The 21,677-nt window shown below is 35.0% G+C and overlaps 1 protein-coding gene and 1 long non-coding RNA gene across 3 annotated transcripts; one reads left to right on the top strand and one right to left on the bottom strand.

Moving 5' to 3' along the window:
• Positions 1-3,117: 3,117 nt before the first annotated feature.
• On the bottom strand, positions 3,118-4,718 carry LOC108485550 (uncharacterized). 2 transcript variants are annotated; one of them, XR_008285999.1, is made up of 4 exons: positions 4,206-4,718; positions 3,929-4,019; positions 3,581-3,830; positions 3,118-3,502 (listed from the first exon to the last, which is right to left on the bottom strand). It is a non-coding gene; the product is annotated as an uncharacterized LOC108485550 (long non-coding RNA). The 2 variants fall into 2 exon arrangements; XR_001871320.2 differs by having other exon boundaries at positions 3,929-4,718.
• Positions 4,719-6,799: 2,081 nt separating this feature from the next.
• LOC108486535 (protein EARLY FLOWERING 5) lies at positions 6,800-11,665 on the top strand. Its single transcript, XM_017790638.2, has 9 exons — positions 6,800-7,028; positions 7,478-7,571; positions 8,461-8,546; positions 8,630-8,679; positions 8,776-8,845; positions 8,963-9,044; positions 9,162-9,532; positions 10,045-10,560; positions 11,154-11,665. The coding sequence occupies exons 1-9, from the start codon at positions 6,948-6,950 to the stop codon at positions 11,370-11,372; spliced, it is 1,569 nt and encodes a 522-aa protein (XP_017646127.1). The 5' UTR covers positions 6,800-6,947; the 3' UTR covers positions 11,373-11,665.
• The last annotated feature ends 10,012 nt before the right edge of the window (positions 11,666-21,677 follow it).

The following is a 21,677-nucleotide window of genomic DNA, read 5'->3' as shown; positions in this document are numbered from 1 at the left end:
CTAATCGTATAACAAGGTGGAGTGGGAGTTTTTAACGAAAATGATGTTGCAAATGTGTTTCTTAAGAAGTTGGGTTGACTTTATATTCATTGTATTAGTATTATTTCTTATTTTACGTCTTTAAATGGTGAAATGAGAATGTTGTTTTCTCTTGAAAAAGATCTTAGGCAAGGAAATCCGCTTAGTCGTTATTTGTTTCTAATTTGTAGTGAGGGGTTATCTTCCCTTATACGTATAGAACTTATGGAGAATATGGTGAAAGGGGCTAAGATTTGTCGGAGGGTCCAGAAATATCCCATTTATTGTTTGCTGATGATTATGTCCTGTTTGAGGAAGCAACTGTGACTAGTGCAATATGTCTGTAATAGCCCAATTTTTCAGTGATGTCGAAAACAGTGGTTTGAAGCCACCAAATCAGCTAGAAAGTTCGTAAATGATATTTACGAGTCAAATATGGTTTTAAAAAGATTTTTAAATTTGTAATTTGTGTTTTATAATGATTTATTAGGTCAAGTGGTTTTAGAAAGTGAGGTATTGAAACCTTGTTTCTATAAACTGAGCCGTAAATATTTTTATAAATATTTACGGAGTGTCATTAAGGTAGTATTAAAGTTTCATTGAAAAATTTTAACGTTTTGATAGTTAATTAATTAAAAAGGACTAAATTGAAAAAGGTACAAAACTTGGTAATTATAATAACTTAGTATTAAATGGCTTGATTAATGTAAAAATGGTAATTTTGATGAAATTAAAAATAAAAAAAATTGAATTTAAATGTTTTCTAAACATTTCTTCTTCAATTTTCAGCCAAAACAGCCATAGGAGAGAGAGCTTAAGCTGTTTTTTCATTTTTTTGCTTCATGTGAGTTCAATTCTTACCCGTTTCTTATAATTTTTATGTTACAATTAAGTCCAACTAAACCACACCTTTGTTTTTGATTTTATTGAAAATTTTGGAAGTTTCCATTGATAAATATTAGATTTTTTTTGATGAATAACATGGATTTAGATTAAAATTAAGCTCTTATGAGCTTCTGTTGGCCTATTTGGGACTACTAGCTCTTATAAGTTTCTGTTGACGATGTACTCTTATCCATAAGTAATTCTTCGAATGAAAAGATTTCGATAAAGTGATTCATTTAATGAATTTGAAATACTTGTTATTTATTTTCGTATTGATTTGAATACGAATGTATTATTTAATTAAAGTTGTGAATGATAGGGAATTGACATGAATAATTTTATTTATTTGACTAGTTATAGTAGGTTCGGTAAGATTTTTGTTTAACCCGTCGAACTTACTAAGCTTCATTAAGCTTATTTGTATAGTTTAATTCCTTTGTAAATTTTCGGAAGGTTAGACGATCGGGTCAGCACTCAAGTCACACTATCCAGCTTATCTCGGTAGTTTTTGAAACTTAAAAACGATTTATATGGCATGTATAGGTTTTTTGTATGATCTTAGTCAAAGTTTAGCTTATGTAAATATTAAGAATAATATTTTGTTTATATAACCAACATACATATTGGTATGAAATTAATGTATGATTGTGATTTTAGTATAGTGATATATGTATGTATATAATTGAGTTAAAGTGAACTTTGGTAACATGGTTAGGTAAATTAATTAGGTAAGTTTGGATATTTGGTGGACACATTTTTAAGTTATCATTTGAGAGACCTAAGGGTATATGGGTTGTATATAGTCATAATACATGTTTAAGACTTGTGTTAAATGCCTTGTTATGGCTTGTTGGTGTGTAAATTGTTGAGGCTAGGTTGGTGTCAATTTGGGTGAGAAATGTGGCTTAAAAAATGACCTATTTTCGTTCATACGGTTAGAGACATGAGCGTGTATCTCAGCTATGTGTGACACACGGCTAAGTGACACGGCTGTGTCCCCTGTATCTTTTTAAGAAATGCAAGTTAGTATGCTCACACGGCCTAGCACACGGGTGTGTGACTTGGCCGTGTAACCTAAGTTAGAGAGTTACATGGCCGTGTGTCCCTATTTCGAATTCTCATACGGCCTTAGACACGGGCATGTCTCCTGACTGTGTGAGTCACACGGCCTGACCACACGCCCGTGTGACCCCTACAGTGTTGAAAATTTTAAATGTTTTTAAAAAATTCTCTGAGTTTCTGATTTAGTCTTACTTGTTTCTAATACGTATTTCGGGTCTTGAGGGCTCATTTAAGGGTCGATATATATGTTTTGATTGATTTTATTATGAGTATTGATATGTAATGAAACGTTTGAAATTTTTGTCTAATTGATCCGTAAACCCCGATAATGCTCTGTAACCCTATTCCGACAAAGGATACAAGTTAGGGGTGTTACAGTGTTTGAATTAAATTTTGGTTGAGTATGAGAATTCATCAGGCCAATGTGTTACTTTCAACAAATATGTTGTCTACTTTAGCACTAATGTGGATGAGCAGAATAGTGAAGCTTTAGTTGTGTGTTTACGGGTCTGTTCTTTTACTGATCAAGAGTGTTATTTGGGTTTACCCAACATGGTGGTAGAAATAAAAAATTGGCTTTTCAGGTCTTAAAGGACCGTTTAAGAAGTCGTATTACTAGTTTGTTGCAAGCAATTCCTACCTTTGCTATGTCATGTTTCTTATCATTTACGCCATTTTGTTTGGAGTTAGAACGAATTATTAGTCAACTTTAGTGGCAGAAACATGGGGGAAAGAGAGTAGAGTATCCATTGGTGCGCGTGGATGAAAATGTGTCAGCTAAAAGAGGATGGGGGTTAGGCTTTCGTAATTTGGCAAAATTCAATATTGCCTTACTTGCAAAACATCGATGGCGTTTGATTAAGTTTTCGAATTCCCTTTTAACGATGTCACTCGAAGCAAAATAATATCCGTCAATGAATTTTTTGAATGCTAATCTTGGTGCTTACCCTTCATATACCTACAAAAGCATTTGGGCTGCGCGAGGATTGCTCAATTTAGGTTTGTGCTGGCGTGTGGGGTCGGGCACAAATATAAGGATTTGGGAGGATATGTGGGTCCCTAGCTTGCCAGAAAAGAGAATACCAGTTCTAGAAATTAATACGTTAGTAAGACTAGTATCGAATTTGATTAATCCTCAAACAAGGCGGTGGATTGAACAGAAACTCACCACGCATTTGACTGATGAGGTTGCGAAGAGAGTCAGATATATTCCTCTTGCTAGAAATCTACTAGACGATATGGTGGTTTGGGGTGATGAACTATCGGGTGAATTTACAGTGCAGAGTGCTTACAATATCTTCCTTCACGAGGATATTTCACCTGAGGTGCTTGGTACTTACTATAATTACAGAGCATTTTACAAAAACCTTTGGTAAATTAATTTACCAGAGAAAATAAAGATTACAGTTTGGTGCATCTTTAAAAATTACATTCCTAACTATCATAATTTCTAGAATAAGAGGTTGAGAAATTCAACTATGTGTCCAAAATGTACAGGTGGCGCAGACTGTTGAACATATATTTAGAGATTGTTCTTCTGTAGGGGAAATATGGAGAATGTTAGATTTGAGTGGCCTGAAAATATAGCTAATGCATCTTTACAAGAATGACTTACGTATATTTTTTCCATGGTCCCAAGTACTATATGCAGAATTGTGGTTTGTACCCTCTGGTTTATTTGGTCTGCGAGGAATAGGCTGATCCATGACAAGGTGATTCTTCTACCACAGGATGTATTAAAAAAAGGTTGAGAATGATATGAATGAAAATGACGCAATGCAGAATAAGTTACCTGTCGGAAAGATTGAGTATGAGAGGTGGAGGCCCCCGGATTCTCCTTTTCTTAAAATAAATTATGATGTTGCCTTCAATGGAAAAGGAATGAAATCATGTACAGGGATTGTTGTCAGAAATGGAGGGGGTCAAGTGGTGGGTTCGAGAGAAATTGTTAATTGCCACATACCTACGGGGTTTGCAATGCCCTCGTTTGTCTTCAAGCGTTGAGCTTGGGGGTTGATTTAGGATTTCGAGAGGTGATTCTGGAAAGTAATGCTCTGTCGATGATTAAAAAAATGAGATCATGCATAAATGATGGTTCGGATATAGGGGCCTATATTTATGATGCTAAGATTAAAGTAGAGATGTTTAGCAGGTGTTCATATAGACATGTTTCCAGATATGCAAATACAGTTGCTCATATAGTAGCAAAAGAGGGGTTGAGGAGGGGTGGGAGTGCTTACTTGGTGGGGAATGTGCCTGATTTTGTTAGGGCCATGGTGGAAATGGACCGACATGGTCGGCACGGGGGAGTTGGGAGGAGAAATGGTGAATGTAGCACCTAAAAGTTCTGATCGAAGGTTAAGCTAAGTCCCTTGAGTGGGTTCTTGAATAATTTGGAGGGTGGGAAGGGGTAGGATCGTATTTAGGCGTCGGTTGAATGATGGGTGTCTTCGTGGTGGGGGAGCTGGGATGGGGACTGAGGTTGAGTGGGATTGGTGAAAGGGTAGGTTTCTTGGGGGAAGGCTGTGCTATTGGTTTGGAGATTCAGATGTATTTGGGTTGCTGTACTTGGGATAATGGGAGGGGAACGACGTAAGGTTTTGCTGAAGAGGATAGTGTTGTTCGAGTTTTTCCATGTTCTGCTAAGATGGTCATGGAATTGGGAAGATAAGATGGCTTTGGGAATTTGAAAAGGTCTAAGTTCATTGAATGAGGGCCAACTCATTGATGAGTTACTTTGCTTTATTTGTTTTGTTTCCTTTGTTGCTTTAGTTAGTAGACCGTTTCTTATGTATTTTATTGTTTTATTAATAAAAAATAACCCACTTTCCTTTTAAAAAATAATATTTATGTTTTTTTTATAATTTTTGATTTTTAATATTTTAATGTAAAAGTATTATATTAAACATGAAGTCATCACGTGTTACTATTTTATTGGTCTATTAATTTATTTTAACAATCAATATGATCAATGATGAAAACTATTAATGGAGGAGCTTAATTACTTATTTTAGTTAACGGCAGGGTTTAATTGGGTATGAATTTAAGATCCTATTCCTGATTCGGTCGCCTGACCCGAGCTATAAGATATTACAACAGTAAAACATTAACATTGTTCTCTACCCAGTCATAGATAACCAAATAATTTATTTCATAATTCAATTACAACCATTTCCATGTTATTCAATCATATTCGAACTTAAATCGAGCATGCGAAGCATTTAAAATAAACTGGGAACAGTTCTAGACTAAACTGAAATTTTTACAAAAAAATTAGGTAAAAAGTGAAAATATGGATTACACGGCTGTGTGGTCTGGCCGTGCGACAGAGCTTAGCCCGTGTGGCTTATGGGCATGACCGTGCGGTCAAATCATCTATCAAACTATGCCCGTGTAATTCAGGGACACACGGCCGTGTTGCTAGGCCGTATACCTCACTATGACTGTGTGGACAAACTTGCACAAAAAACCAATGGGCCACATGGTCATGTCATGCAACCATGTGTGGCACACAATCGTGTGACATACAGGGGTTTAATTGTTTTTTTTTTATATTTTTAAGGGTTTTTTTTGATATATAAACATTTTTAATATATTTTTAATATTTTATATTTAATTTTAAATTTTTAAAATTTGTTTAGAATATTATTAAGAAAAATTTAAAAAATTAAATTATATTTTAACTATAATTCAGATACCAAATTAGTAATTTAAACGTCGAAGGAATTCATATTTTGAATGAATATGCTAAAAGGAAATTGAAAAAAATAAAAGCCACAATTATTTCTTTTAAATTCCTCCATTTATTTGACGTGTAAAATTCATGTCATTTATGCTTTTTCTATTTCTAAAAAATTGGACACGTGTCACTAACATTGGTCAGTCTGGCCATGTCAATTCAGTAACGAAATGGACAACTTTTCTAGATGGCGAAATAATATAGTAGAGGTGTGCATGGCCAGGCCGGGTCGAGTTCGAGCCGAGTTCAATTAAAAATTTAAGTCGATTTGTTAGGCCCGGGTTCGGCCCAACCCGACCCGAAAAATGGGCTTAAAATTTTGCCCAAGCTATACTCGAATAAAAATGTTAAAACTAGGGCCTAACCCGGCCTGCCCATATTAATTTTTATATAATTTTAAAATATATATAAACCATAAAAATACTAAAACATCAAATAAATATTTCTCAACAAATTGAAGATAAATTTTAAAAATATGTATACTTAAATAACACTAAAATAGATACAACTTAACAAGCAAATGTTTCTAAAATAATAACAAAATTAACAAATGTCTTTAAAATAATAAAAAGTTAACAATAAAATAAGTTTTATACAATATTCAAATAATAACAACAAAATAGTAGCAACATAATAGTAAAATAGTAGCAAAATAAGAAGAAAACAATAAGAAAATAATATTAAAAAAAAGATTTTTTGTCATGTAGTGAATTTGGGCCGGGCCCGGACCAAAAATGCCTTACTCGAGGCTCGACACATTTTTTAAACGAGCATTTTTTTTGCCTAAGCCCATTTTTTGTGCCTCTATTTTTGCCCAAACCCTCTCACATTTTGGGCTGGCCTTCGGGCCAGGCCAGGTGGCCCGGCCCATGCACACCTCTAAGTATAGGTACCAAATTGATAAAAAAATCTTGAGATATCATATTGTTGGATGAGGTATAGCTCAGGGGCCAAATTAATATTTAATCCAAAAAATAATTATTTGGGCCTGAAGGAAGGATAGGTGTAAATATGAAAATGCCCGGCCATTGAAAAAGTTTAAGCCCAACCCAAGCTTCAGTAAGCTAAGGAGAAAACCGTAATTTTGACAGTAAAAATAATATGTATATCCGAAACATCGTAGGCCGATCGATTTTCTTTCCCCTAATTTGAAATCGGAATAATAACCAGCAGGAGGAGAAAGAAGCCCTAAAAGATTTAAGAAAATTTGTGAAGAAGACAGAGCTTCAAAGAGAAATAGAAGATGAAGACAACGAAAGGGGGCAAAGTTATGAACCCTACGGATGCCTACCGTAAGGAGCTTCGTAAGAAAGAACTTAAACGGGTACAATCCTACTTCTTTCCGTTTCTTTTCAGGGTTTTCTGCTTTCTTTTTTACTTCAATGATACTCAATTCTTGGTTTTAATTGTTTCGGATTCAATTCGATCTTCCTGTTGGCTTTTTTTTTTCTTTGTTTCGGTTTGAAAGGGTAAGGAAAAAAGATGTCATCTAAATTGATTTTTTTTCTGTTCTTTTAATATTTACTTAAAAAAAAAGTGAATTTCCGAAGAACCCTGGGGAAATTATTTTGTTTAAAGTTAATATTCGCCTTAAATAAGCTGTTGAATTTTATTTATTCAAAATTGAAAAAAAAAAAAACATAGTAGAGGATTGCATAATTTTATTTCGCTTACTTTGGAGCTGACTTTATAAATATAAGCCTTGTCTCGGTTTTAGCATTCATGTACATTTGAATGTTTAAATCGTGGTTGGTGTTTTATATGTTATAACAGAACAAGAAGGAAAGAAAGAAGGTGAGGGAGGTGGGGATTTTGAAGAAGGATCCTCAGGCAATCATGGAGCAGATTGAGAAGTTAGAAGTGATGAGTAAGTCGTTCTTTTTAGATGTTTCATGATTGATTAATGAGTAAATATCTCTGTTTACTGAACTCGAATAAGAGTAGAGCTTATGGTGGTGGTTATACTTTAATTGCTAAATTTTATAGCATTGGATTTTACCCTTTTTTACCTGTAGTGGTCAAAATTTTAGGACTGTACTTTTAATGAAGGGACTGAACAAGCCTTCGTTACTGATTGATTTTTTTTTGCTTTATTTTTACTTCATCTGGAGTTGGTTTTGGTTATTATCTTTTGTGGTGTTTGGACATTTCCTTGAACATGGCATTAGCTGAGTTTTTACTAGCGTGAGAAACATAATAATTTCTAAATCAAATGGAAGAAAATCAGTATTTCCTTTAAGCAATGATTTGATTTTTTTAAGTCAATACTAGGATGTTTGGCTATATGTCTTCCTGTGAAGTATTTGTTTGATCAAATACAGCATAAAGATGGAAGTGAATTGACTATTTCCTAGTGTAAGATGGCAATCTTAACAAAAAATAGATATTAACTACCTAGATAAGTTATCTTTTCCCAATTCCTTTTTTCTTTCTTTCTTTCTTCTTATGTGAAGAAATTAACTACCTAGGTGTAAGATGGCGATCTTAACGAAAAATAGATATTAACTACCTAGATAAGTTATCTTTTCCCAATTCCTTCTTTCTTTCTTCCTTCTTATGTGAAGAAAGGTTGAAAGGGGGTATCATAGAGGTATTACTAGTAGGTTTGTTCAATGTAGCACTGATTCCTATTGGATGTTTATTGCTTCATTATGTTGTGTCCTCTGTTCACCTTATTCTCTCTACTAATACATTGATTATTTTTTTGTTGATTTTAATTTTAGAATCTGGTCAATAACTTTGTTGAGTTACTGCAGAGGCTGAAGGTGCATTAGACAAAGCAAGAAAACACAAGAAGAGACAACTCGAAGACACACTTAATCTTGTCTTAAAGAAGAGGAAGGTAATAATTTATGATTTTCTGACATTTATTAGAATTACTTGTCTGTATGAGATAACTACAGTTTTCATTACTCCCTTGGTCAGGAATTCGAAGACAAAATGAAGGAGAAGGGTGAGACCCCTGTTATGTTCAGGTAAATAGACATTATCGTTTTAATATGTTTGTTAATGCTTCATTCTTATCATCTCCCAATTCTTATTTACCTACTATTGTTTGTCTTCTGCTGCAGTCACTTGGGGCCTCCTCGCAGAAGGACAACTGCAGAAGAGGAAGAGAGAGCAAAGCATCCTAAGCCTGAAGTAAGATTTGAATCAGATGACTAACATGTACAATAATTTTTTTGATGGACTCTCTATTTGCTTTGGAGCCTAATTCTTTTCCTTTGCTGCTCTGCTGCTGTTTTTTTTTTTTTGCAGGACTCTGTTTACTATCACCCTACTCTGAATCCCACTGGGGCTCCACCACCTGGAAAGCCACCTATGTACAAATCGTCAATAGGTCTGGCAACTTCCTCATTGATTTGTTGTCTGCTTAAACATAGTTCTCTCTCCTGCATTTTTTACTTATTATTTTCTCTCACTCATGCTTTTAGTCTGCTTTTGTTTTGGCCTTCAGGACCTAGAATTCCCTTGTCTGCAGCATCATCAAGTGCTGCCGCATCATCCTCACAGACAGAGTCGGAGGATGTTCCTCTAGCTGTACCACCTCCACCTCCTTTGCCAGATGCTGGTTCAAACTCTGGGGATGGCACGGTTGTGCCTTCATCTTTGCCTCTACCACCCCCACCTCCTGTGCCGTCCACGCCTGCCACAGCAAACTTGGGTATTCCTTTGCCTCCACCACCTCCTGGTCCCCCACCTAAAGATCAAGTTGCTGTTCGCCCTCCACTACCTCCACCTCCTCCCCTTCCACAGTCTGCACAGCCACCTCCACCTGGCACTAGTGGGAACATGCCAGATGACTCGACCTCCAAGGATCTGGCTCAGGTAAGCTCTTCTAACATCCTCTCTGGATATGCCACCTTTCTGGCTTGAGCATATAAACAATATGTATGTTTTAAGTGTGTGTGTAATCTTAAGATCTAAAGAGTTTAGTTTATCTACAAAACATGCAAAATATTTGGTTGGACAATATACATGATTTCCTCAAGGTCCCATGTCTGTTGTTGAATACTCAAATATTGAGCAGTAGAGAGTTTGATACTGTGCCCTTTCTCACTAACAAAGGTACATCCATTGAGAAAAGCTAAAAATAAAATAAATTTAAGAGATCTCTTGCCTATGGCCTTCAAAAAGCCTTGCTTGGAAGGGTCTCTAGTGAATTTTTTGTTTAGCCCTAAGGTGCAAGGTCTAGGCGCATGTCTTGTCAACATTGATCTTCTTACACAGAAAGATCTACACTTGGTCAAAAGCTGAGAACGGTGAAATTGTTTCCTAATTCTTTAGAAATATTTTCTGTGAGAAAAATGTTAATTTGTCTGTCTTGCTCTCCTTCTTAGGTGCCAACTGTACTCCCTCCCCCTCCTCCTGGAATGCCCCCTAAATTGGCTACTAATCAAGGTGAAGGTGGTCCGTCAGAAGCTGATACCAATAACCATACAGCAATTTCTAAAATGGTTCCACCACCTCCACCTCCTCCCAGACAACCTCCGGTGCCTGGACCTGCCATGGTCCCAGCTTTACAGCCAGATATTTTACCCCCTGGAATACCAGGTTTCCCTCCGCCGCCGCTTCCAGACATGCGGGCAGCACTATCTGCCAGTGGACTTCCTAGTCAAGCTGCTCCTCCAGGAATGATGGTTCCACTTATTCCAAAACCACCTTTAGGCCCCCCACCTGGACCTCCTCCAATGATGAGACCACCACTTCCACCTGGTCCACCACCTGCCGCGCTGGATGATTATAATCTTGCAAACCGACCACCCTTACCACAGAAACCATCATATGTTAAATCTGCTGCATCTACTGTTGTTAAGCGACCACTGGCTCAGCACCAGCCGGAACTTACGGCTATGGTAAGTGCACTTTGCTAGAATTATGTTGGTTTATAATTATTGTGACTATGAATATGATTTGATACATATTCATGGATGCATGAGACATAGAGTTTTGGAGCTTATTGAGCCACATTGCTGTAGCTTGGTGATTAAAATGTTCTTTTTGTTATAATTTTTTTTGGAACATGTCCCTTTTGGTATGATGTGGGCATCAGCATTGAGTGAGTTCCCATTCCTTTAGATTTGGGATGTTGAAACGGTTAAGTAGTTTCACTTCTACCCCTCTGGCTAGTAGCTTTCTTTTAGATGATCTTTAAGGTCTATGCCAACAACCTACATGTAAGGATTAGAACTTTGAAGAATCTTTTCTCAAATATGGTCAAGTATGCACTGTTTCTATATTTTGTGCCATTTATGTTAAGTTGATAACTTATCTTAGCCAACATTGTTTTCTAATCTTGAAAACTATACCAGATAAAGAAATACTATTTTTGTGAACGTTCTTAGCACTTCCTAAAGACCAATTTGCTGTGTTGGTATATTGCCAAAACTCTAGAAAATGACGGCATATATGTTATCACAGTCCTGATTTAAGCTATTACGAGTCTTAGGTGCCTGCATCTGTTCGAGTAAGGAGGGAGATTGCTGCCCCAAAAGCAAGACCAAAGCCTTCACACTTAATCATGACAGCGACCACCAAGCCTGTAGCTACTACCATTGTGAAGCCTGAATCAGCTAGCACATCATCAGCTCCGAAGGGACAGAGTATAGATGACTCGTACACAGCATTCCTCGAGGATATGAAGGCACTTGGTGCACTTGATAGCTGATATTGCCATAGCGAGATTTCAAGGAAAAGTGGCTCCCATGCAATCTGAATGAAGCAGAGGTATAAGCTAATTTTATGGATGTATGGGTTTGGGGATAATTGTTATTCTTTGGTCCAGTTTTTCCATATAGATGTATTATGATCAACTGATTGCCACATTTTTCTGTTGGCAAACTTACAAACTTTCTCAGTTGATGCGATAGGTGTAATGGAGGGCAATTTTCCTCAAGTGAATGATAAAATGTATCTGCTCTGATTATCATATCAATTTTACATGCATTTTGCGTTTGAAAATTGTATCTTAATCTTCTGATTTTTAGCCACAAACTGATAATATTTATATTATTGATTCACTGGTTTCCTGTTAATCAACATTTTTGGTAGAATCAAACTGGATGAGATAGGTCAAGATTGTTCTCATCCTTTCTTTTATACTTATTCTCTTTTAGCCATTTATTCAAGATTGACACAAAGGCCAGAAATAAGGGAGATCAAAGAGGACTAAAAGGAATAAAATATGAACTCAATAATGCATAAGAATCTAGGTTACATAAACCATTATGAAAACCGGAGGTCACGCTTAAAGCCAAGATCTATTTTGATCATTTGTAAATCTTTAGCCACTAGGCTTCATTCAGTGCGTCGGCAATGATGTAGATAGTTCCATGGATCAACGGATACATAAATTCTTTACGTCATTAAGCAAAAAAGAAGAAAAAGAAGCAGCAGCTTCTTCACCATCAAAAGTGTCAGATTGCAAATGCAAGTGTTTGTGACGAAATTTTAAAAATTATATTAGAAAAAGAACTTCTCTGATTTTTTTTACAATTGTACACATCAATCTTAGTACTTGTGTATGAACCTGTCTGATGCCATGGGGAGGTGGTCAAACAGTAAGGATTTTATAGGGAGGTCTTCAGATTTTTCGATCAATTCGATTGTAACTTTAATCGATTTTAATTTTCTATCTAGTAACCTTCTTTGTTATTCTCGAATTCACAGATGTTCAAAGAGTCGGCTCCAAAGCAAAATAACAAACACAAAACTAATTGAAACTTTGAGCAAGAAAATCAAAATTCTCTTTAGGGGTGACAATATCAATTTTTTAGATTCATATTATTAATTTTTCATGTCTTATGAATAATAACAATCTCTCTTTAAATCTAAAAGTAAGAAGTAAAAAAATCTATTTATTTTATGTTGAAGAAAAATAGCACAAAATGAATTTACAGAGTTTCACTAAGGTAAACTGACCATATAAAATTAGTAATTGAACGGGGAAGGAAACCATCGGAAAAAGTGCAGGCGATTAACATAATTTATGTGTTGATGAGAAATGACAAGAAAATCATTAATTTTTCTTTTTGTAGAGAGTGTAAACTCTTACTAGAAAATTAACCACAATAACATTTACATCGGAATTTCCCTAAACCTTAAACCCGTAATGCTGAGGGGGAGTGAACCAATTATCTATTGGTTTCTCTTACAGTTGATGTACTTGGGCTGTACGATCTACTGAAAAGAAATTCGAAATGTCCTTTGTCTATGCTATGTTAAAACTGGGTGAATCAGTTGAAGGAACTAGCTATGAAGTGTCTACGCCAAACTAGTATGATGACAGGTGCTGCATAGGGAAATACAAAAGCTCTGAATCAAGATAAGGGATGACCTGAAGAGGTTGGGGGCAATGAACTCAAGGGGTAGTATGCTCATTAACATCAGGCTGACCCCTACCAGCTCGACGAGGTTGACGTCGACTACCACGATTGCTTCCAATGTCAGGCATCAGATCAGCTGGTTCTGGGACATCCTCATCGACAAATACCATTTGCGCTTGTGCTTCAGCTTGCTGAATTCTAATCCATCACCCGTTGGATGTGGGTGCCCTCCGGATAACTAGATACTAGTCCTTTGGATAAAAAACCTAACCCACTTGTCCTATACCAAATCATATACCGTGGATCCATATGGAAACAATAGTCTTGGATCAGTTGTCCAATGATGAAAAAAACATGACGCCATTGCCACTAACGGATCCAATCTCGACGTTCTTTAGCTCAATTTGTGTCCTGTCGACCTCTCCCTTGGAATTGGTTGCCGCAACACCTGATCATTACGTTCGACTCGATGATGTTGAAGCAGATAACAGTAGTTTATGCCCTACCCAATGTCTGGGCCTCCTCCGCTGTGTCCCTTGGTAGTACTGCTTGAATATCCTCCGCCAAATACTACGTCGCTTGGAACTATATTTTCTAATTGCAAGTTAACAAAAGACTGAATGATAATTACGTATTGGAACTATAATCCTTTTGACAGGTTGAGTAACTAACCCCTTGAGCTGCATATCTATCAATATCAATCTGGGTTTGTGTCGGTTCCTAATAATATGTGGTGCGATCCAAATTCAACCTAAATTTACAATTATTTTTAAAATTTATCAGCAACATTATAAAAATAAATCCTAAAAATCGCGCATGCATTGTATATAAATGTCTTTTTATCTTTTTGCTAACGTAAAATAGAACACATAAGAGGGGACGTTATAAACAACATGCACATCCATGCCCATATTTGAAAGAAGGTGTAGAAACCATTTAATTGCTTTGTTTTCTGATTAGTTGAACTATTAAGAGCTCAGTACATGAATGCTAAAACCACAAACCCCCGGCTATAACTACGTACATGACTAAGGTCCTGCAGATACATCAACTAGCAAAGACCCCTTGACTTATCTGCCATCAGTAGACTGTCAATGTTGCATAGTATTATTGAAAAATATCTTCATTGCTCCCACTGTTATCCAATTGATTCTTGATCAATGAATGCACCAATGTGAATCTCACTCGATTGCTTAAGATCTTTTGTAACACCCCCTACCCGTATTTCGAGTCTAGAATAGGGTACGAGGCATTACTGAACTTAATATGATCACACTACAGGAAAATAGGGTTTTAGCGGCGTTTTATCAAAAAAAGCCACAAAAATTGTAAAACACAGATCAATAGCGGCATTTTTGGTAAAACGCCACTAAAAACAGAGCAATAGCGGCGCTTTTTATTAAAACGCCGCTAAAAGTCGGAGCAATAGCGGCGCTTCCGGTAAAACGCCGCTAAAAGTCGGAGTAATAGCGGCGCTTTCAGTAAAACGCCGCTAAAAGTCAGAGCATTAGCAGCGCTTTTGATAAAACGCCGCTAAAACCCTAAACCCTAAAAAAATCATGAACCCTAATCTATAACCCCTAAACCCTAAAAACCTTAAACCCTAAACTATAACTTCTAAAACACTAAACCCCAAAAAACATCACATGGATGTTGATGTGTATATACATATATATTAATGTAAAAGCTTATGTTCATATAATAAATTATGGAAGCAATACTTAATATTGATTAAATTTATTTTTTGGTTTACGGTTTAATATTTAAGGTTTAAGGTCTATGGTTTAGGGTTTTATGGTTTAAGGTTTAATGGCCATGGGTATATAGTATGTTAATCTCAATTGAATCATATTCAATAATTAAATCCTAAACCCTATAATTAATTATTGTTATCGATAATAGATATCTTGATTTTGATAAAAATGTTTTTATATATTAATAAGGTGTTATATTGTTTAATGGATTGAAGGGATATTTTGTGAAAATGTTTTAAATGATAAGTTTACCTTTAAATTTTATTAATAGTTTTTGTTTATACTATTTTAATATTTATCTATACTTGATTAATTAAAATATATATTTATTTATCTGAACGAAAATTCTCTGCACTCATTTGTGTCTCCACGTTTCTTAATTGTAACTCATTTTCTTTTTAAAATATATATTTGTGTCTCCACGTTTTTCATTTTCTTTTACACAATTATTGATATAACATCATTTTATATTTATATATTGCATGGATACATAAATATTTATATTTATTCAATATAAAAATATATTGATGTATTTATTTTTTAAATGTGTATGATTAAATCAAAATTAAAGTTTTAACTATACATTTAAACCACAATTAGAATTTCACGTCTACAATTACACATTAAATCGAAATAAAAATAAACTCAAAAATAAAAATTTAAAATTTAAAATTTAAAATTTAAAAATAAAAATTAAAAACTTAAAAACTTAAAATTAATATTTTAGTCCATATTTCAATTAAAAAGTTCAATATTCAAAATTAAAAAAATTCAAAAGAGAAAAATAAAAAATATGTTAAAAAATTTTAAAATTAATATAATGGCGTTTTTAGTGAAAACGCCGCAAAATTTGATAAGCCCAGGCATTTGAGAATCAAGCTGTTGCACTAGAGAAAAGCCATTGGGAACGATCTTTAACGGATTTTTAAAGTCCATTTTTGAAACAATATAGAACCCACGTGCTTCGCACGCCAGCACCCAATCCATTAAACCCTGTGTTTTCTACTTATATCCCTAAACTAAAAGATTACCCGTACCACCATTTCACTCACTTTCCTCAAAAAGCCTTAAGAACACAATGTCTGTGCTTCTCAAATCCTTCCTTATCCTCTCCTTTCGCGCCAGAGCTCTCCTGCTTTTCCTTCCATTCTAACTCCAAAATCGCTTCAAAGGAACCGTCAACCCGAACCCTTTCCTCTGCTTTCGCTTCCACTTTTCAATCTCCTCCTCCTTTCGCTTCCAAACTCCCACCCCATACCCCTCTCTCTGACTCTCTCCGTTGGGTCTCTTGTACCGCTTATTGTGGTGATTTGTCTAATCAAGATGTGGGTTTTCGGGTCCGTCTTTGCGGTTGGGTCGCTCTCCACCGGGTCCATGGCGGCCTTACCTTTTTTAATCTCAGAGACCACACCGGCATTGTCCAGGTATTTACTTATTTTCAACTTTTTTCTATAAATGAAATTGTGAATTTTCATCCCCGATTCAACCAAAATACAGACCCGAACCAAGACATCCGGGTTCGACTACTCCCCTTTGAACAACTCTTCCCGATTACCGTCGGTTTTCCTATATGGCCGTGATTCCGAACATTGGCTTATCATTTTGGAATTCCCAGAACGCCCAAAACCTTTGAAAGAAGAAATGATCGATACCTATGTTAAAACCCTCGCTTCTGTTGTCGGCAGGTTTTTAAATTATAATTATTCCTTCAGATTTCATTAAATTTTGGGTTTTATTTTTCTTTTTTATTTGTTCTGATCTTGTAATGAAGAGGAAGCGAAAAAGAGAATATACTCTGTTTGTACAACGAGGTATACTGGGTTTCGTGCTATTTTTTCTAAGGATTTGGTCGAAGAACTTAGAGGTAATTTCATTTCTCATTTACTAAGGTTTAGGGTTTACATGGTTTTCCCTTTTTCTAGTGTAATTGGAAGAAGAAATGGGTTTTCTGAAACAATGGGCTTTCAGAAAGAAAAAATAATAAACATTGGTACCTTGTATGTGTCCTTGAATTTTATTGAAGGAAATATTTTTGCTTTCTCAGTTTGATCTTTTGGTAAAAGTAAGACCTTCATTCTTTTGCATTTGCATTTTGCAGGAAACTATAAAAGTAATGGTTTTCTCAAAGTTTCATGCAATGGGGGCTTGAATCAAATGCGTGCTGCCGTCTATGTCTTTCCTCTAGCTCATCTTTTCCTTGTTCTTCTATTCAACATTATGTTATTAATTTAAGCTGATTAAGCCTTTTTAGATCTGTGACATGGTAATCGTTGCTCGACTTTTAAATCTCACTTTGGTTGTTCCAAAACTTGATAAGACATCATTCAGGCGGACCCTAGGTAAATTTATAATTCGAAAGGTTGTTTAGTTCTTTCTCACCGCTGTAAATTGTCTTTGACTCATGATCTGCTTGGCGTTGATTTTGGTGACATTTTGATGTGAGCCATTTCATTGATTCTCTAATCGATGAAGTTCGGATTATCAAAAGGTCGCCAAAGAAGTTTAATAGGAAATATGGGTTTCAAGCTTTTCAGATGTCTCTGTTAATGGTCAAATGAAAAGTACTACTTAGAACAGTTTGGTTGCTCGTTATTAATTACTATTTTGTAATACCCTACACGTATTCATTGCTTAGGAATAGGTACGAGGCATTACCGAGTTTACTTAATTATTTTTTTTTCAATTCAACATATTTTCATGATAGATTCATGCATTTATATAAGATAACGTCATCACACATCTATAACTGTGTTTGTTAACCATACTAATGGCTAACTTTACATTCATTTCACGTTAACATTTACTTTGTTAGCTTATACATGCCATTGATTTCCAAAATAAAGTTTCTTTATATACCGAAATCCTCGAGGTTGACAAGAAGGTGATGTGTCTCCCACCAAATCCGACCTCCGAGCTCTTAACACTACAAAACAGGGAAAAAGGAAACGGGGTAAGCACTTTGTGCTTAGTAAGCTTATGTAACAAGAATTATACTTACCTAATATTTTCAATACAATACAATAAACATCCATATATCCATTCAATGCATTATTACCCTAATATGCACAAACTCAACATTCAAGTTAGTACAATAGTTTCCATGTACCAATAATATATACTATGATTGATGAGCTCTTCAATACCATGATTTCCATTTCCTTGTTATTTTTCCATATTTATCCCGTTGAATTTATCGAAATTTCGATGGATTTTCAGAGGTACACTTTTAGTGTACAATTTCGGGTCCGTCAATTCATATTCATGTGCGCACATATCCATTTCAGAGAGCACACTCATGAACCTCAACCTTGCGGTGGGATTACCGGTCCAAAGCTAAATCCCGCAACGATAATTACTCTAATGAGCTTGGATCCGAATTACAGTCCAAAGCTAAATTCAGACCTAATTCAATTTCCGTCCGGCTAAATCCATTTTACACATATTCTTGGAGGGCTATATCAGATAGGATCACCCGTCCGGCTAGATCCTTTTACCGTCAATTCCTTTTCGAGATCCATCGAATTTTCCTTTCATTCAAACGGATTTCTTCCCATTTTATCAAATATATCAATGTTTCATAAATTTCCATATAATGAACATTCAAATCATATTCATATAAAAACATGCATTTCAAGCATTTAAGAATATAATTCAAGTTACACGAACTTACCTTGATACTTGTTTGTAAACAAGAAAATCTATTAATCCCGAACTTTTTCCTTTCCTCGATCTAACTTCAGATTTAAATCTTCTGGATCTAAATAAATAAATTTAATTATCAATTTAATACATTTCATGTTCATATGCAACATTCTCTATAATTCAACTATTATTTATAGTTCATTCAAAGCTGTCTACTTGAGTCATAGTCACTAAATTATTTATAACTTGAGCTACGGAACTCCAAATTAAGATCCGTTAATTTTTCCTGAAACTAGACTCAATTATCTTTTTACCATAAAATTTCAGAATTTTTGGTTTAGCCAATAAGTACAGTTTATTCTTTAAAGTCACCCCTATTCTGCTGTCGACAATTCTGACCCTTCTTCACTAAAAATTAATTATCTCTTCATACAGAATTCAAATGATGTTCTCGTTTGTTTCTCTTAAAAATAGACTCATTAAGGATTCTATACATATAAGTTTAAGCCCATAATTGTTTTTCTTAAATTTTTTATAATTTTTCAAAGTCAGAACAGGGGAACCCGAATTCATTCTGACCTTGTCTCACAAAATTCATTATATCTCAAAATTTACAAATTCATTGCTTACACTATTTCTTCTATGAGAAACTAGACTCAATAAGATTTAATTTCATATTTTTTTCATCTTCTAATTCGATTTCTACAATTTATGGTGATTTTTCAAAGTTAGTCTACTGCTGCTGTCCAAACTGTTTTAGTGCAAGCTGTTTATTACCATTTTTCCCCTAAGCTTTTAATAAATGATAATTTCGTCCCTACTCAATTACCTCTCAATTGAGCTGATTTTAATTAACATTTTATTCTATCACCTTAAACTAGTTTAAAACCTTTAGGAATCAGAATTTCAGCAATAGACTTTAATTCCAAACATTTTCACAATTAGGTCCCAAAAATCAATTTCCATTGAAATTGCCTAATAAAATCATCTCATAAACAAATTAAAGCTTTAATTTAATTCTATTTCATCATAAAATTACAGCACTCAACCATGGTGACTTTCAATTTCATCCATGAAATCAAAAACTAATGAATTTAATAGTAGGATCTAGTTGTAAAAGTCTTAGAAACACAAAAATTACAAGAAAAAGGAAAGGATTAACTCACTTGGTGCAAAAATTATGAAATACCAGCTGAGAGAACCCTCCTATGGCGTTTTTAGCTGCTGGAATTGAAGAGAAATGAAGAAAAATCTAGATATTTCCTATTTAGTCCTAGTTTTATTTAGTTAATTTTGCAATATTCCAATTTTACCCTTAATTTATCAATTTTCTGCTGATTTCATACCCTTGCCGTCCAGCCCAAATAACTTTTGGGTCTAATTGCCTTTTATATCCTTTCTCATTAGACTAATAAGCTATTTAATCACTCTAGCAACTTTTACACCTATTACAATTCAGTCCTTTTCATTTAATTGACTACCCAAACATTAAAATTTCCTAACGAAATTTTAATACCACATTAATAACATTTCATAAATATTTATAAAATTATTTTTGAATCGGTTTTACGAGATAGAGGTCTTGATACCTTATTTTTACCCAATTTCTTCAATAATTTCTTTTTCTAACTAATCACTAAATTGATAAAATTTTCCTATCAATATTTTCATATGATTTTCCTATCATATAAATTTTCAAGCAAAAATATTGAAATAAATTTCTCTTTAAATCGGATTTGTGGTTACTGAAACCACCGTTCGATAACATTGAATTTACGCCATTACAACTCTTCCCCTTTTAAGGATTTTCGTTCTCGAAAATCTTACCAAGAAAGAGGTTTGGGTATTGTTTCCTCATTGCCTCCTCCGGTTCCCATGTTGCTTCCTCAATCCTGCTTTTGCCACAATACTTTCACCAAATTTATCTTTTATTTCTAAGCTCTTTTGTCTCCGTGCCAATATCTTAACCGGTTCTTCACCGTAAGTCATATCCGGTTGAATCTCTACTCATCGGAGAAATAACATGTGAAGGATCTGATCGATATCATCGTAACATAGATACATGAAAACATTATGGATTCTATCAAGTTCGGTGGTAATGCCAATCGATAAGCGACCATCCAATTCTTTCTATGATTTCATAAGGCCCGATAAATCTTGGACTCAGTTTACCCTTTCGACCGAATCAGAGGACTTTCTTCCAATGAGGCACTTTCAAAAATACCTTGTCACCGATTTGAAATTCAATCTCTTTTCGTTTAAGGTCGGCATATGATTTTTGACGATCGTAAGCTGCTTTTAGACTATCTCGAATAACCTTTACTTTTTCTTCTGTTTCCCGGATCAAATCAACCCTATGTATCTTCCTTTCATCGAGCTCATCCAATATAACAAATGTTCTACATTTTCTACCATACAAAGCTTCATACGGAGCCATTTTAATACTAGACGATAACGTTATTGTAAGCAAATTCAATCAAAGGTAGATATCTCTCCCAATTACCTTCAAACTCTAGTATACAACATCGAGCATATCTTCCAATACTTGAATTACACGCCAGATTGACCATCCGTCGAGGATGAAATGCAATCTTTGAAATACAACCGAGTACCCAAGGCTTCTTGCAATTTGTCCCGAAACGAGACGTAAATCGGGATCTCTATCGATATAATGGAGACAGCACTCCATGTAGCCTAACAATCTCGAGATATATACAGTTCAACTAGTTTATCTAAAGAATAATCCATACGCATCGGAATAAAGTGAGTGACTTTGTTAATCGGTCAACAATCACCCAAATAGCATCTTTTTTCCTGAGACAAAGGTAGCCCGATACAAAATCCATAGTGATTCTTTCCCATTTCCATTCCGTATAGTAATTGGTCAAGTAACCTCAAGGTACCGATGTTCACTTTAACTTGTTGACATATTAAACACCTTGATACAAACTCGAGATATCACGTTTCATTCCCGACCATAAGTACATCTTTTTCAGATCATTATACATTTTATTACTCCCGGATGTACGGACATAGTACTACTATGGGCCTCGCGTAGAATCTTCAGATGAGCTCAATTCGAGGTACACATACCCTACCTCGAATAATAAACAATCATCGAACCAATCAAATTCGTAATCATTACCGACTCACACTGCGTCTGCTTAACTCAGTAACTTCTCATCATTCTTCCGAGCTTCACATATTTGCTGTAAAAATATCGGTTTAGCTCTCAATTCAGCTAGATTGAAC

This window comes from Gossypium arboreum, chromosome 7 (genome assembly GCF_025698485.1).
Source record: "Gossypium arboreum isolate Shixiya-1 chromosome 7, ASM2569848v2, whole genome shotgun sequence".
NCBI lineage: Eukaryota > Viridiplantae > Streptophyta > Magnoliopsida > Malvales > Malvaceae > Gossypium > Gossypium arboreum.
Note: the sequence above shows the minus strand (reverse complement) of the source record. Positions and strands in the feature narration are given on the sequence as shown.

Excerpts from the sequence above, each read along its gene's own strand:
- LOC108486535 (XM_017790638.2), top strand. The coding sequence starts at position 6,948 with ATGAAGACAACGAAAGGGGGCAAAGTTATGAACCCTACGGATGCCTAC. Across the intron at positions 8,547-8,629 it reads TTGTCTTAAAGAAGAGGAAG|GAATTCGAAGACAAAATGAA; the intron begins GTAATAATTTAT and ends TCCCTTGGTCAG. Across the intron at positions 10,561-11,153 it reads AGCCGGAACTTACGGCTATG|GTGCCTGCATCTGTTCGAGT; the intron begins GTAAGTGCACTT and ends TACGAGTCTTAG.